At 38.2% G+C, this 14,491-nt stretch overlaps 1 protein-coding gene across 3 annotated transcripts in view; it reads right to left on the bottom strand.

The window, feature by feature from the left end:
* Positions 1-518: 518 nt before the first annotated feature.
* Positions 519-14,491, bottom strand: part of LOC139963527 (3'-5' exoribonuclease HELZ2-like) — a 50,381-nt gene continuing 36,408 nt past the window's right edge. For all 3 annotated transcript variants that reach the window (XM_071964366.1, XM_071964368.1, XM_071964367.1), the window contains 11 exons: positions 9,942-14,346; positions 8,484-8,599; positions 7,922-8,071; positions 6,388-6,531; positions 5,210-5,523; positions 4,760-4,962; positions 4,303-4,414; positions 3,244-3,474; positions 2,063-2,219; positions 988-1,155; positions 519-671 (listed from right to left, as the gene is read on the bottom strand). In XM_071964366.1, coding sequence (XP_071820467.1) covers positions 568-671; positions 988-1,155; positions 2,063-2,219; positions 3,244-3,474; positions 4,303-4,414; positions 4,760-4,962; positions 5,210-5,523; positions 6,388-6,531; positions 7,922-8,071; positions 8,484-8,599; positions 9,942-14,346 — 6,104 coding nt within the window. In that variant the 3' untranslated portion in view covers positions 519-567. The remainder of the gene's footprint in view (positions 672-987; positions 1,156-2,062; positions 2,220-3,243; positions 3,475-4,302; positions 4,415-4,759; positions 4,963-5,209; positions 5,524-6,387; positions 6,532-7,921; positions 8,072-8,483; positions 8,600-9,941; positions 14,347-14,491) is intronic.

Raw genomic sequence — 14,491 nt, 5'->3', positions numbered from 1 at the left:
AACATGTACAACTTGACTGAATGTATCAAAGTCAATCGAGTGTCAAAAGTTTTGACCGTCTTTTCCCCAAAAAATTTTTAAAATGTTACAGAATATTCCAGCAGAAAGGAGATGTTGATAGAAATGTATCATTTCTACTTTTTCTTGTTCAAAAGATTGTGAATCACATAATCAATAACTCAGAAAGGTGCTTGCTGGCAGCAGTGAGTTGGTCTCTTCATATATTTCGAACAGGTCCTTCCACTTGTCCAAGGTTCCAAGAAGGAATTTATTGCCTGTGACTCTTTAACTCTCACCAATAAAACATCACACACATAGTGAAAAGAATTTCCTACAAAAGTACTAAAAAGTTAAAACCAATCAGCATGTAATGGTGAGCGCAGATTGAAACATTACAACATGTACAACTTGACTGAATGTATCAAAGTCAATCGAGTGTCAAAAGTTTTGACCGTCTTTTCCCCAAAAAATTTTTAAAATGTTACAGAATATTCCAGCAGAAAGGAGATGTTGATAGAAATGTATCATTTCTACTTTTTCTTGTTCAAAAGATTGTGAATCACATAATCAATAACTCAGAAAGGTGCTTGCTGGCAGCAGTGAGTTGGTCTCTTCATATATTTCGAACAGGTCCTTCCACTTGTCCAAGGTTCCAAGAAGGAATTTATTGCCTGTGATAGTGGAAGAAATATCATTATTGAACACACAGTGTACTTTTTCAGTGGACAAGCCAATTTGCCTTCACACAGGAAGTGTTTACAATCATATGGTGGCTGGTCAATTAATTAGGTGCGCTCAAGGATGTATCCTAATGGCAGTACTTGGTGTATTTATGCTGTCCAGTAACACATTATTAATGCTCGAGTGAATTTGAGGAGGACTATTTCCTATAGGTAGGCTTGACCGACATGCACGGCTCCACAACTCTAAAATGATAGTGTTGGCAGTGTTTAAGTACACGTAACAGTGACAGGACAATCAACTCACCGACTACAATGTGCCCTCTTCGAGCTCTTGTCATGGCCACGTTCATCTGGTTTTCATCCATCGTAAATCCGAGATGGCGTATCTTCCAGCCCTTCCCAGGTCTGTCTTCTATTTCAATTTTGGACATGGATCTGACAGTGGAGAATATCACATAATCCCATTCGCTCCCTAAGAGGAAGTGATTTAAAAATTATTACTGAAAATTATTTGAGACATGAATCCACAATCAGAGGATCTTTATCAAAGTTAACATACTTCATTCATTGCTCTTTCAAATTCCCCTTCCACAAATTCTATTTGGTTTATCATGAAAGGTGGAAAGTTCCTGCCGAAAAAAAAAAACCCATTCAATTTGGGTAAGATGACTTAGATGAATTGATTCATAAGAAAACTCCTACAATTTTGCCATATACATAAAGAAAAATGAGGTAACGATTTTTACCAGTATTCTAAAGAAGGAAACAAGATATCGGCGGCATGAACTATGCTATAAAAATATTCTTGACGAAAAGAAATTATGAAAAGTGATAGAAAATAAAACAAAAGGAAAAATACAAATTTATATCCTTGTTTGAAGAAGATTAAATTTTGTGTCCATTTAAGTCTCTTTACAAAATGAATTTGTTGATGATAATGTTAACTCGTTGGGTCTTCCCTCTTCAACCCTTACTTGCAAGAGACAGAGTTTATCAATTAAAGCTCCCTGAAGAACTGACACAGCCTATTCTTGTGTGATCTTAAACAGTGCTCTGGAAGTGAAACTTAAGTATTTAAAAATAGTCCAGACTCTCAGTAAAATACGAGCGATGTTCTAATACTTATTCGATCAAATTTCAACTGCAGAAATTTGTGTGCAATATTTTGGCTAGCTGCTGACAAAAACCATCACTTGCCCCTAATGACTTTGTAATTATACATTTTTATCATTGATTCATAGCTATTATATTTAATGTTCCTTTGGTATTAACAATATCTGCCAGGGGATATCTTCTGTCTATTAGTTTTTGAGAGAAAAAGAGAAAGAACAAAAACCAATCGATGAGTATAATCGTTACGTAAATGATATATTCTTTACCTTGACTCTTAATTACAGTCGAGACATGTATACCAGTGAGTCCAGCAGCTTTGAGTTTTTCTTCGATCTGTGAACACTGTAGTCTATACTGCGACAGAATTGCCAACTGTCCCGGACGTACCTTCAGACGATTTACAAGGAACTTTGCTATGCGAACCTGACGAGGAAGTGAAAAATTTACGTCAAAGATGTTTCATTGGCACAGTGTTTACTTCTACCCTTAACAAGTGACGAACTTCATTCCAAACCCTGTGTAGCGACCTTTCATGCACCTCATCTTGTACACCTCACTACTCCTCCATCATATGCAAGCATTTATTCATTTTTCAACATGCAGGCGATTTGTTTTTCTTTTCTTTTTTCTGTGAGTTTTAACTGGGTAAATAATTTTTAAAGGATATTCTGGTGGGAGACAAAGTGATACTTATATGGAAAAGAAAATATTCCAAACTGGTAGTTTTGAAGAAAGAAAAAAACCCATCTCAACATCTTCCTCTGGTATGGTTGATCGAATAAACTACTTTCTGACTGGCTAAATCCCCAACTACTTCATTAAGTTGGATCGCAGTTGGGGGAACTTGTGATGTTATCTGGGCAGATACTCTTCACATACTTTTCTTGAATACTATGATATTAAAACCTTGTTGTTGAATTATCCTTGAAATGTGATACATTTGAAAACTTTGCTGTGGCTGTCAAGGTCCTCTGTATTCAGAATTTCATCAAAATGCACTTTTCTGTAGAAGTATTATTTTTGTATGTGCATTAAGGGAATTCAATATATTGAGGGGAAAAACACAAAAGATTTCTTCAGCTGAATTGAGGCAATGACATCATGAATTCTGTGATGTCATCATGTTATACTGTTCCAGTCTGTCAAGAGTGAGGGTGCATTTCTTTCATCTTTCAGATCATACTTTTTAAGTTATACTGTTCCTGTCTGCCCAGTGTCAGGGAGTATTTTGTTTATCTTCCAGATTATACTTGTTAAGTTATACTGTTCCTTAACTTTCTCTTTTGAGATGTTTCTTGCTCATTATTTGTGTTACTTGACCAAGACTGGGGCCATGTAGCATCATAGTCATGTTGTATACAAGCCATATGATATATATTTATATATGCATCCCAGATAATGGTTCCTTTATATGTCAGCAAAGCAGAATGAACTGTATATTACTCACCACTTGGTAAATCTCCAGTGGGTTACTGCGAGACATCTCATTTCCCTCTTCAGATCTCACCGTAAGCATCTCTTCGACTCCAACAATGTGACAAAACACACGCGGATAGTCAGGACCATTGGGCCAGATGCGACCAGTTTGTTCATCAAAAATGCGTTTTTTCACAGCTTCCGCTGTTTGTAGTTCCCCTTCGTAGAAGGCTTCTGAAGGGAAGTGACATATCTCTTCATGCTATGGACAAAACGTGAAGTCATGAATAAACATACATAAAATGGATAATAAGAAGCATGGAAGTTGCTGCCTTACAGATATACCTACAAACAAACAAGCGTCTTCTTCCATTGTTAGCTTACAATAGCTATGGTTGTTTTATAAAGATAGCCGTTCACCTTTCATTTATTTTGGATATGGATCAATAGGTTAATTTTCCTTTAGTAATAATCTTGTTAATTAGTACCAGGATAAGTGATGCAATCAAAATGTCTGCTTAGCTTTTAAGTTACTCTGACTTTAAAGGTTTCGACAAAAGTGCAATTTTTTGTAACGAACAGTTGTTTGTCTCTGTTGAAAAATGACTTTTCGGCCCAATTGCAGTATGAAGGTTCTATTCAATATGATCTTGCCTGATACATTCATGAAAAAATCTGCAAAACTAACAATTTGTCAAAATCGAAATCAACTAGGCTATCAAGAACTAGGTTGCACACCTATTAGTAGATACAGCAAAATGTGTGCCATATATTCCACTTAGACCAATAAAACTATTCCTTAAACATGTCGCCATTCTGTTAAATCACACGGTCATGAAATTGATCTTATCAATCTATGCAGTGCAACTGTCAAATAAGAAACAAATATCTGGGAATACAGTAGAAACTACTTCCAAACATTTTATCTTAAAAAGTCTCTCAAACTCTGTGACACCATGTATCCAAAGTAAGACATAAAGAACATTGGGAAATCAAGAGAGAAATGCTCCATTAGAAGAGCAAAGACATGTGACTCTCATTTTGATTAATGATAATAACATTTTTTGTTTGTAAAGTATAGCTTGCTCACCATTCGGTATTGAATATTAAGAGTGATCGCCCTCTTCTCGTACCTCTGGTACTTCTCCATGAGCGACGTCTCTGCTCCAAGTTCTCTAGCATGAGGCTCTTGAATGATTGGTCTACAAAGGAAGGAAAATTTGACAAACATAAATAATTCTGTGAGGAAACCGAAAAGCAACCGATCTCAGTATGTTACAAATTAACTTCATTTTGGACCTTTAAAAACCTTTATTTTCATGTATGAAGCCTTAAAAACCTTTATTACTTCATTAACAACCTTAATAAAAGCCTTTATTTTGTCTTTTTTATCTTGTTTTGAGAGGTCTGGACCCTTAATACCAGATGAGTTCAATTCTTCCCTTTTTATTAAAAAAAAGTAGCCTTTTGTGTAGTTGCTGCATACAATACACACCAGTGACAAAGTGCAAAAGAGTCAGACGAAACTATTTGGAAAGATGGATTACCTCAACTGCATGTGGTCTCCGATCAGGACGACCTGGCTTGGGTTGTGGTTCACCAACGGGATGAGTGTGTCTGGCTCGGAGCACATACCAGCTTCATCTATGATAACCTGGACTATATTTATGGTATCAATCTCGGTTAATATCCTTCGTCCAGAAGCATTACACGTGCAGAGAATTACATGGTGCTTCATCAACTCCTCTGTCTGTAGACGGGGGTAATAATGAAAGAATATGATTCAATAATTTGTAAATCAAGTTTACAAGAAGACTCATTGATATAAGCTAGGAGCATGTGGGCTCTAGAACATCGATCAAAGTGGAGAGAAATAACTAGTTCTAGCTTTTATATATTTACCCACACAGGTTTTTGCTGTGGATAAGCACTTTGTTAACAGTTTTCCTCTCTTTCGCTCTCAACTTAAAATCAGGAAAGTAAGGAACCTTAATTACCATTGCCTTGGCAATCAGCTTTTTGAGAGTTTTAATTTCCTTCTTTACAGCTTTAGTAATCCTAACTGGGCCATCTCTAAGTTTCCTCTCAATGGTGAGTATGTCGTGGCCGTATCGAGAGCTTTCAGCTCGAATCCTGTGATGCAGAGAGATATTACTGTGCCGAGGATCCATCTTCGTTTCATCTTTCGAGCCAAACTTTCTCTCTATTCTGTTCACACCAGGCATGGGAAAGTCTTGTTGCTCGATGGACTCGCTGTAAACACGAACAATGCTAAAGTCATCCTTCTTCCGCATGAACTCTTTCAAGTACTCTGTGAGAAAACAGTATCGGTCATTATTCAAGCAGCAATGACAACCAGAGTTGCACCCTCAAGAGATGAACAATAAAGACAAATCAAGATGAGCTTTATGTTACGTTAACAGGTTAAACCAAAATAAAAAACAGAAGGCCTACTGTCTTATAGTGATATCAATTCCTCATCATACATCACATGACAATAACTTGAAACATCAAAGACAAATTACAGTTTTCCAAGTTTTGACTGATGCTGAAGGACATTATATTTTTGACACTTCAGAGGCAAAAAATACAATCAAATTCTTGTTCTTGCCATAGTAGATCTTCAAATCAAGTATGAACTTCATGCAAGCTGTACTTTTGAAGTTATCATATTATTACAATATTGTCATATTAATTTGATCTCTGGAGATCTCTGATATTTATAAACCCTACAACAGACGAAAGGGTTCTTGTATTAACTTTTAAACACTGATATATACCAAGTATGCACTTCATTCAAGCTTTACCTTTGCAGTTATGGTGTTAACAATGCTTTAGATGTTGACCGCTGTTGACAACAAAGACCTTTGACCTCCATGATAAATGATTAGTAAAATATACGCAGCAACTAGTCTTTGAAAAGTTTTGTTAGTGGGGGCAAGTACATGAGGTTCAGAAGGTAAAACCAGAGAAAAGAAGCTGGGATCATTATTATTTTGAACGTTAATTCACAAGGTAATCAAACACTCAGTGTTGAGAGAGGTGTCTTTGGCATTAAATCATTGAAATTCTTTTGTCAGAAATTAGAGTTAAGAGGTCACTAGTCAGTCTACTCATTGCTAAAATTAAAACAAAAGTAAAAGAAGAAAAAATTGCCACTAAGCTTCCTCCATACCAGTGATGACATCCACAGATTTGTTGGAAGGACCACAGTACAGTATCTGAGGAATGGTACCGGACCTGGGATTACACGGCAACGATTGGTTGATCCGACTGAAGAAATAAGCCAAATAGGCTCCAGTCCTTGTTTTGCCTGTTCCTATGAAGAAAGGCAATTAAGAAACGCCTAGAATGCAAGCAACTGATGTCTTGAATGTTTATATGATACAACACAATAATGAACATAAAAATATCAAAATTACATTAAGATGTGAAAGTGTGGGGAGCAGGGGGATCTTTCTCAGTGTTATAAGTGTAAAACTTATCATAATTTGAGGACCCATTTGTCTTAGAAGACTGGATGTTTTATATATCACCAACAAATGTCACACTATATAATTTTTATTCCATAACATTGACTCATCTGTTTCTTCCATTAACGTAATTCAATCTTAGTCATCCGTTTCTTCCATAAACTTTACTAATCTGATTCTATATACCATAAACCTTACTCATCTGTTTCTTCCATAAACCTTACATCGGTTTTTACGATAAATATTACTCAACCTTACTCTGCTGTTTATTCTATAAACCTTACTCATGTATTTTTTATATAAACCTTACTCATCTGTTTCTTCTATAAACCTTACTCAATATTACTCCTCTGTTGCTGCTGTATGATGAACCTCAGTCAACCTTACTCATCTGTTTCTGCTATGAATCTCAGTCAACCTTACTCATCTGTTTCTTCTATAAATCTTATTCATCTGTTTCTGCTATCAACCTTTCTCAACCTTACTCCTCTGTTTCTTCTATAAACCTTATTCATATGTTTATGCTATCAACCTTGCTCAACCTTACTCCTCTGTTTCTTCCATAGACTGTACTCAATTTTACACATCTGTTTCTGCCATAAACCTCACTCCTCTGTTTCTTCTATAAACCTTACTCTCTTATTTCTGCCATGAACCTCACTCAACTTACCTTATCTGTTTCTGGCAACAATCTTACACATCTTCCATAAGCCTACTGTATCTCAACATTACTCAATCTGAATGATGAGAAACTGTCTAACTCTTAATTTACAATGATATCATGGTAGATCATAAACATATAGTTCTTTGGCCAAAATTAAGCAAGTATATGCATAAAAGACTTCTTAGTGTATTCCAGTAACAAATTTGTAAACATCACACATTCAGCCCATGATACCAAAAATATATTGGAACTGCATTAAAGGTTCTGCTTGAAGGGTTGGGTCTTTTTACTGCTCTTTTTTCGACAGAGATCTTCATTGAGACTTGAAGCTTGCATCTTCAAAATTGTGTTTTATTTCTTGCTTTTTTATCCTCAACAATTGCATACCTTGTTTGATGCAGGTTGAGTAACATTGAAACTTACTTTCAAAATTAACTTTATGAAATTAAATTCCCAGATATGGATACCCAAGCACTCATGAAACTACAATGACATAAGGTTAATTACTTAGCTTACTACATGTCATATTATAAAAAAAAACAGAGAAAGCTTAAATTATAATTTATTTTTACCTGGTGGTCCCTGGATGACTGTAAAGGTATTTGACAATGCAAACTGGAGTGCCTTTTTCTGTGACTCGTTGGGAGGGCTATAATTCAATCCAGGAATATTTTGTGATAAGTTGAACCTTGGCCCATGTCTCAGAAGGTATTTGGAAACAACTTTGATATTTAAAGAAGTGAAAGAAGGAGAAAGGTTATAAGTAGTAGTGATAAACCAACTATACCATGATAGTATAAAAAGACAGCTGTAGAATGCAATTCTCCTTCCATCTGACCCACCCACAACCTCTCGTACATACATGATCAGGAAACCGTTTCCATGGTGTCTTGTATTAATGTCACAAAAATATTTTAGAATAAGCAATCCTGTGGACTACATCTCTAAGTGGGGAAGGGCCAAAATGTAGCCCTGTCTCCTCTGCCCTATCCTCCCCTTACCCTCATACGTGGCACAATAGTAGTAACCCCTTACATTTCAATGTTGATTGAATTAAACAGGATAAAATTTCATTTAAACCAAAGTTGATTGGGTTACGATTAATTGGTTCACGTTTATTCAATTAAGGCCTACCATCACTGTCTTCCACATTGTTCATATCAATCAGAGGACGTTGTAAACAGATGTGACGGATTAGATTCCTGCACACTTTTGTATCAGCAACCATCACCACTGCCTGTTCTACTCGTCTGTGGGAAAAACATCCGCATATTGGCACTAAAATTGTATGTTTGATATCTGACTGCAGTCACCATGGTAACCACATTTTGGGACACTAACTTTCAAAAATAAATATAATATCTTACAGAGTTTTTCTTTTTATCCAATTTAGAGTCTTAGATTTAGATGCCTTACTATAATATTTTTCTGTTTACTCTGTGATGCTTTCTGACACTTCCTTTTGTAAGTGCTTATATTGTTAATTTCTATAAATGATCATAAATATGTTTGATCTTAATACACCTATTAGAATTTAGACTAGAATAGACTAAAACTGACAAAAGTAAACCATGGAACAACACCAGAACGTGAGCATGCAAATACCCACCCATTCAACAATTTACACACTTGAAGAATATCTGCTAAGCCATTAAGGAGCTGTTTTAACAGAAAGACTCAACTAAAATTTGAACATTTTGGCTGTGTAACCTTGGTCTAAGTTATCATAGCAACCACATAGTTTGAAGCACTTGACATGCCTATTGAAAAGATTGCATGTCAATTCAATAATTCCCCTTGGAGTTACAGCTAAAAAGAACTTTTGCTTGATTTGCTGTTGGACCTTTTGTTCTAAAGGAATGCAAGACACACAAGTTACCTACACAGGGCACCTTCCTAATAAGTTTATAAAAGCACCTGGGCTATTTAAGAGGAGGTTGCAACAACTATTTTCACTAAAGTGATACATCCAAGACTGCACCCTGTAACCATTGATCCCATTTACCATGGTAACCACATTTGTTGACAGACCTAACAATATCAATGAAGATGGCAAGTCAATTCAATGGTTCTTCTTGAAGTAACACCAATGAATTTTTGTGTAATTTGAATTTTCCTTCTAAATATCTGGGAGACACATGTTCCTACCAAGTTTGAAGAAAATCAGCTCAGCCATTTACGAGCATTTTATGAATACAAAATGAAAGTGTAACAGACAAACACATGGACAGCTCTTCCTGATATGGACTTATGATCACCCTCAGTTACTCTGCCATAGGTGACCCCCTGGAAGTCACTGCTCAGGAACAATTATTTTTTACCATGGCAACCATTGCTCTGGCAACCATAATAGGTTTCAATAACCAACTATTTACAACATCTCATCTCCACCCAATATGAAATAATATGTCAACTTTTTGCCATTTTTGGTGACTTATGGTAATACCTTTACAAAAATTTCTTCCATTTTTGGCTTATTTAGCAAAATTTCTGCCATCTTAACAGCAAAGTCAAACCCTGATGACTGCTTCAAATCTATGATCAAGGTATTACAATTTCATAGCTAAATGCTTTGAAACTCGAAACACTCACCTATCTGGACTTGATTTTGGGATCATTTCAATAGTGCAAAGGGTCAAAGACTTCTTCGTCTGATCAAATAGTTCGTCTGGAATCTCGCACGAGGTATAATGCTCTTCAAATACTATATTAACAGTGTCGTTCTTCTTGTCTTCCGTTACTGAACTTGTAACTGCGTGGATGACCAATGACATGCTTCCACTGTGAGGGTTTGTGGTGTCAAAGCTACTTCCTGGCTTATGTTCCAGCTTCTTAAGTTTCATTTGAGTGCTGGGGTTTATGGTATGACCATGCACACGGATGCAGAGATAACTTCTGGCCAGCAAATCTTCTTCGGCGACGTCGTCCTCTGTCATCTTCTTCCTGTTGGAATGTTGATCATGTTTACCTTTCTGAGGCAAATAAAGTTTGATGTTTCTATCATTGCACCAGTCCATCTTCAGTGAGAAGCAGCCGCATTTTACCACTGAGCCGTTCTTCCTTTGCTCCTTAAACCATTCCACTGGCACATCTCGAATGTAGGTGGTCTCATCTCCAGACACAGTATTATGTACCACCATCATTTCCACCAGAGGGAGCCAGGATTCTACATATTGTGTGACTGTCTTACACTTGTCTGGAGGCTTTTCAGCTAACTTTGCAAAACAGATGATAGGATTTTCCCGGTGTTCAATGCAAAAGTTGAACTTTGGGGACATATTAAATAGCTGTATTTTTGGTACAAGCAATCCCTGTTCCAGTCCTGCTGTCAGCTGTACCTGAACCACTTGACCAGATTCAAAGTCACATCTAAAGTCTACATACTTCTTGGGGGCCACGTCGTCTCCGGTAGAGGTTCGGACATCAACTTCACTGGTAATTTCAGAAATCCTTGACGATTGGTCCTCACTGGCTGACAGACCCATTTCGACATCCCGAACCATCTCATATAGCAAGTCTTCCATCTGAAGTTCATCATCATCTTTCAGAGCAGAAAGAATCTTAGTCCAAGATGACTTTGGAACTGGTTGGATGAACCTATCTGTTTTCAAGGTGGCATCTCTGGCCCTGATCTCAGGAACTTTAGCTTTGTAGTCATAGATGCTGTTTTTAAATTGAAGAATTACTGAATTTATTGTTTCTCCATCATCCGGTTTCTTAGAAGGCTTCAGATGCTTAAGAGGAATGCTGGTTGAGCTCCGTGTTGCTTGAAGGTATCTCTCATGAGGATACAACACTCGAAGGCCAGAATCATTGGCAGATTCTATAAATGACAACTTAGGCTCTGCTGCCACCTTTAACTTAAGTGCCATTAGCAGACACTGTGTCATCTTACCAAATTTATTTGCCTTAAAGGTTTGGTTGTTACAATGATGGCAAATTTCATCCAACTCCCTGGCACTGTAAGGCGGTTCTTCTCCTTTAAGACTTGCAACCAGCATCCGGTGAACAACAAGGTCAATGAATCTTCTAATTGGGGAAGTAAAATGAGTGTAAAAGTCTTTCTGAAGAGAGAAGTGATGACATCCATGTTGCTGATCGCTTGCATTGGTGTACAGCGCATTGCCGAGTATCTTGTAAAGATGAGACAGAGCAACAGCTTGCTTAGGATGTCCTCCTTCATTACCTATAATGTATTGAAGCTCCAGGTGAGAATGGTTATCATTTGCCAAAGTGTTTCTGATATTTTGCCACGTTGCTTTTGTCAATGGAACACTCGACGCTTCTTGACCATCATCCTCCATGCTAAAGTCACTAACATCACTGTCCGGAATGCTGCCTTCTTCATCCCCGTCAATGTGTTGCAGTGGATTTCCATTGCTGTCTTCATTGGTCACTTCTTTGATCAATGGCAGCACTGATGATAATTTCAGGCCAGCATCTGCCTCGTTGCCAAAGTTGGTAAGCCAATCTTGAGCCTTTGCCGGATCTGGGGGAGGCTGACATCTGACAGGGACATTTCTTCCTGTGTTTTTAACCAAATAATTACCTACCACCTCATTTGCAAGAATCATCATTTCTTCGACAAGGGTGTGAGCCATCAAGTTTTTAGCCTCCTGCTCTCCCTCATCTGGTTGGTTAAAGAAGCGGCCATCACCTAGTCTCTCTGCTCGAAGAAAGGCGGTTAGATTTTGTAGATCTTTTAATTGGCTTCTCACAACTGGCAATATATCCTGGTCACCTATCTGGTCTGCCAAAAGTACCTCAACCTGTCCATAGCTCAATCTCTGCACTGAACAGACAACGGATCTTAAAATTTCGGGATCCCCGATGAGTGCACCACTTTTATTGAATGTGAACAAGACAGTCAGAGTCAGTCTGTCTTTGGAAGGAAGAAGACTGCACAGATTGGTGCTGAACTGAGTTGGTAACATGTGACTGGCTTTGGCATGAAAGTGTGGATAAAAGGTAACCCCTCTCTTGCTGGCCTCTTTATCCAGATTGGAACCTTTCTTAATAAAGTAGGAAACATCTGCAATGTGTACACCAACCCTTAATCTACCATCGGTCAACTTCTCAACATGAAGTGCATCATCAAGGTCTTTTGACTCAGGTGGGTCCACTGTAAATACGTCCTTGTTGCGAAAGTCCCCACCAGCTCTGATTATCAACTCTGATTTAGGTATCTCCCAGTTGTCTGGAAATTGTTCTTCAATTTCATGAGCAAGTGAACGATGCCAATTATCTTTGACACCATGCATTAGCTTTAAGATTCTCATTCCATTTCTTGGTGAATCGCATGGTGGCAACACCTCTGTAACAAGCCCCATGGGATATGGGGTATTTGGAAACCATTCATAGTATTGCACAACAAAGAGTTGGTTGGATTTGTCTTGATAACTCACAGAAACTATCCTGTCTTTCTCAAATACACCATTTCCTTGGTTCCTAATTTTGTATATTTGAAGCTTTGTTGCAGAGCCGTGACCTCTTTTTTCCCCCTTCTTACGACCCATGGGAAACATCTTTGGCGAGCTTCGATCAACAGGACACATGAGATCATAATTGACTTGGTCAATAGTACACACAAATTTCTTGAATTTTGGATTGACCGACCTTTCCAGGATGTGTTTAACTTCCCCATAAAGCTTTGTAGGTTTACTATCATCAGCTTGTGTCAGAGGCAGAGTCTCATAATCCCCTTCTGTCTCAGAGAGAATGTGTATCACCACCTTGTCTCCATCTAGTGCTCGTTCCCGTCTCCTCTTACTGCTGATGATGATCTCCTCGGTTGAGCTACCGTCGGCTAAAACCGCATAGACCCTTCCCGTTGGCTCAAACCTCACGACACAGATCTTGTACTGTTCCGGATGTTCGACGGTCTTCTGGAGCCAGTCATCTGTGTCATCTTGGTTCAACCTAGTTTCCCTCACTTCTTCGTCCTCATCAGAATCATAGACTTCGTTATCTCTGGCACTCTGAAGGTTGGGACGATTCGCATTACCTCGAACTAGATATATACCCCCATCTCTCTCTACCATGTGAAAATTAATACCTGTTGAAGAAGGCAGGGCATCTGTCTGATCCAACAAACTGTCATCTCCTGCAGGAGGCTGATCAATAGGCTCCAGAAATATGCCGACATCATCATCATTTTTCTCATCATGGCCAGCTTCTTCAATTTCCTCTTCATTTTCACTTCCTGAGGTGTGCAAGATAAAACTATCATTATCATCCTCATCATTACCATCACCAGCAGACTGCTCGGTAGCTTCCTCTAAAACGTCCCAAAGTGTTTTATCTTGTTTCAGTGTTCTCTCATCTTTCTGCACTTGTTTTCTCAATTCTTTCAAGATGTCATCGTCAATCTCCAATTCTTCTTCATAGTCACCAAACTCGTCCTCTGCAACCTCCTCTGTGGGTTCATAAAGTGGTGGAAACTCAGAACTAGAGAGTCTCTGCAGCGAAATGTTACTTGAACTTGAGGAAGGGTTGCTGGTGAAGGCACTGCTGGTTCCCACAATCTTTGGTGGTCCCTTTGTCCACGCCGAGGGCATTGCCGGTGGCTTAGGATATGGAGAAGACTCTTTAGCAGGTTCTTGAACCTGTTTTGGTTCTTCAATTCTTCTTTCAATTGGTTGAAAACTGGATGCAAATGGGTTTAACTGTTGCTTAGCTGCCTCAATTTCTTGTTTGATGGATTGCAGAGTCGTTCCAATTGGAAAGAGACTGTAATTTTCCTGACATTCCTTAATATATTTCTCCCAAGTTCCATGACAATCTCCTACAGAGCACAGAGCAATGGGATCTCCAATGACGTAGAGAAGACACTGGCAACGGGTAATGGCTGTAATTAGTTCTCCCTCGTCAGATAGGAACCCATAGTAATACTGCTCATTGTGGGCTTGGCCAGAATTTGATATGGCCGTAATTTGCGCTTTGTTCAATGTGTTTCTGGTCCTAACTGTGCTGATGAAAACAGCTCGGAACTGCTTACCTGAAATTAAGCAACACAAATCAAGCAAAGGCTGATTAAATTGCAAAGTCACTGTTAGGTACAATACCAGTACAGTCATGTACTAACAGTCCTGAACAAAACAGAGAGATATGATTGGCGTATGATCTGTTGGGCGGGGCTTGCA

Source organism: Apostichopus japonicus, chromosome 22, assembly GCF_037975245.1.
Source record: "Apostichopus japonicus isolate 1M-3 chromosome 22, ASM3797524v1, whole genome shotgun sequence".
NCBI lineage: Eukaryota > Metazoa > Echinodermata > Holothuroidea > Aspidochirotida > Stichopodidae > Apostichopus > Apostichopus japonicus.
The sequence above is the reverse complement of the archived record's forward strand: the minus strand, read 5'-3'. Positions and strand labels throughout refer to the sequence as shown.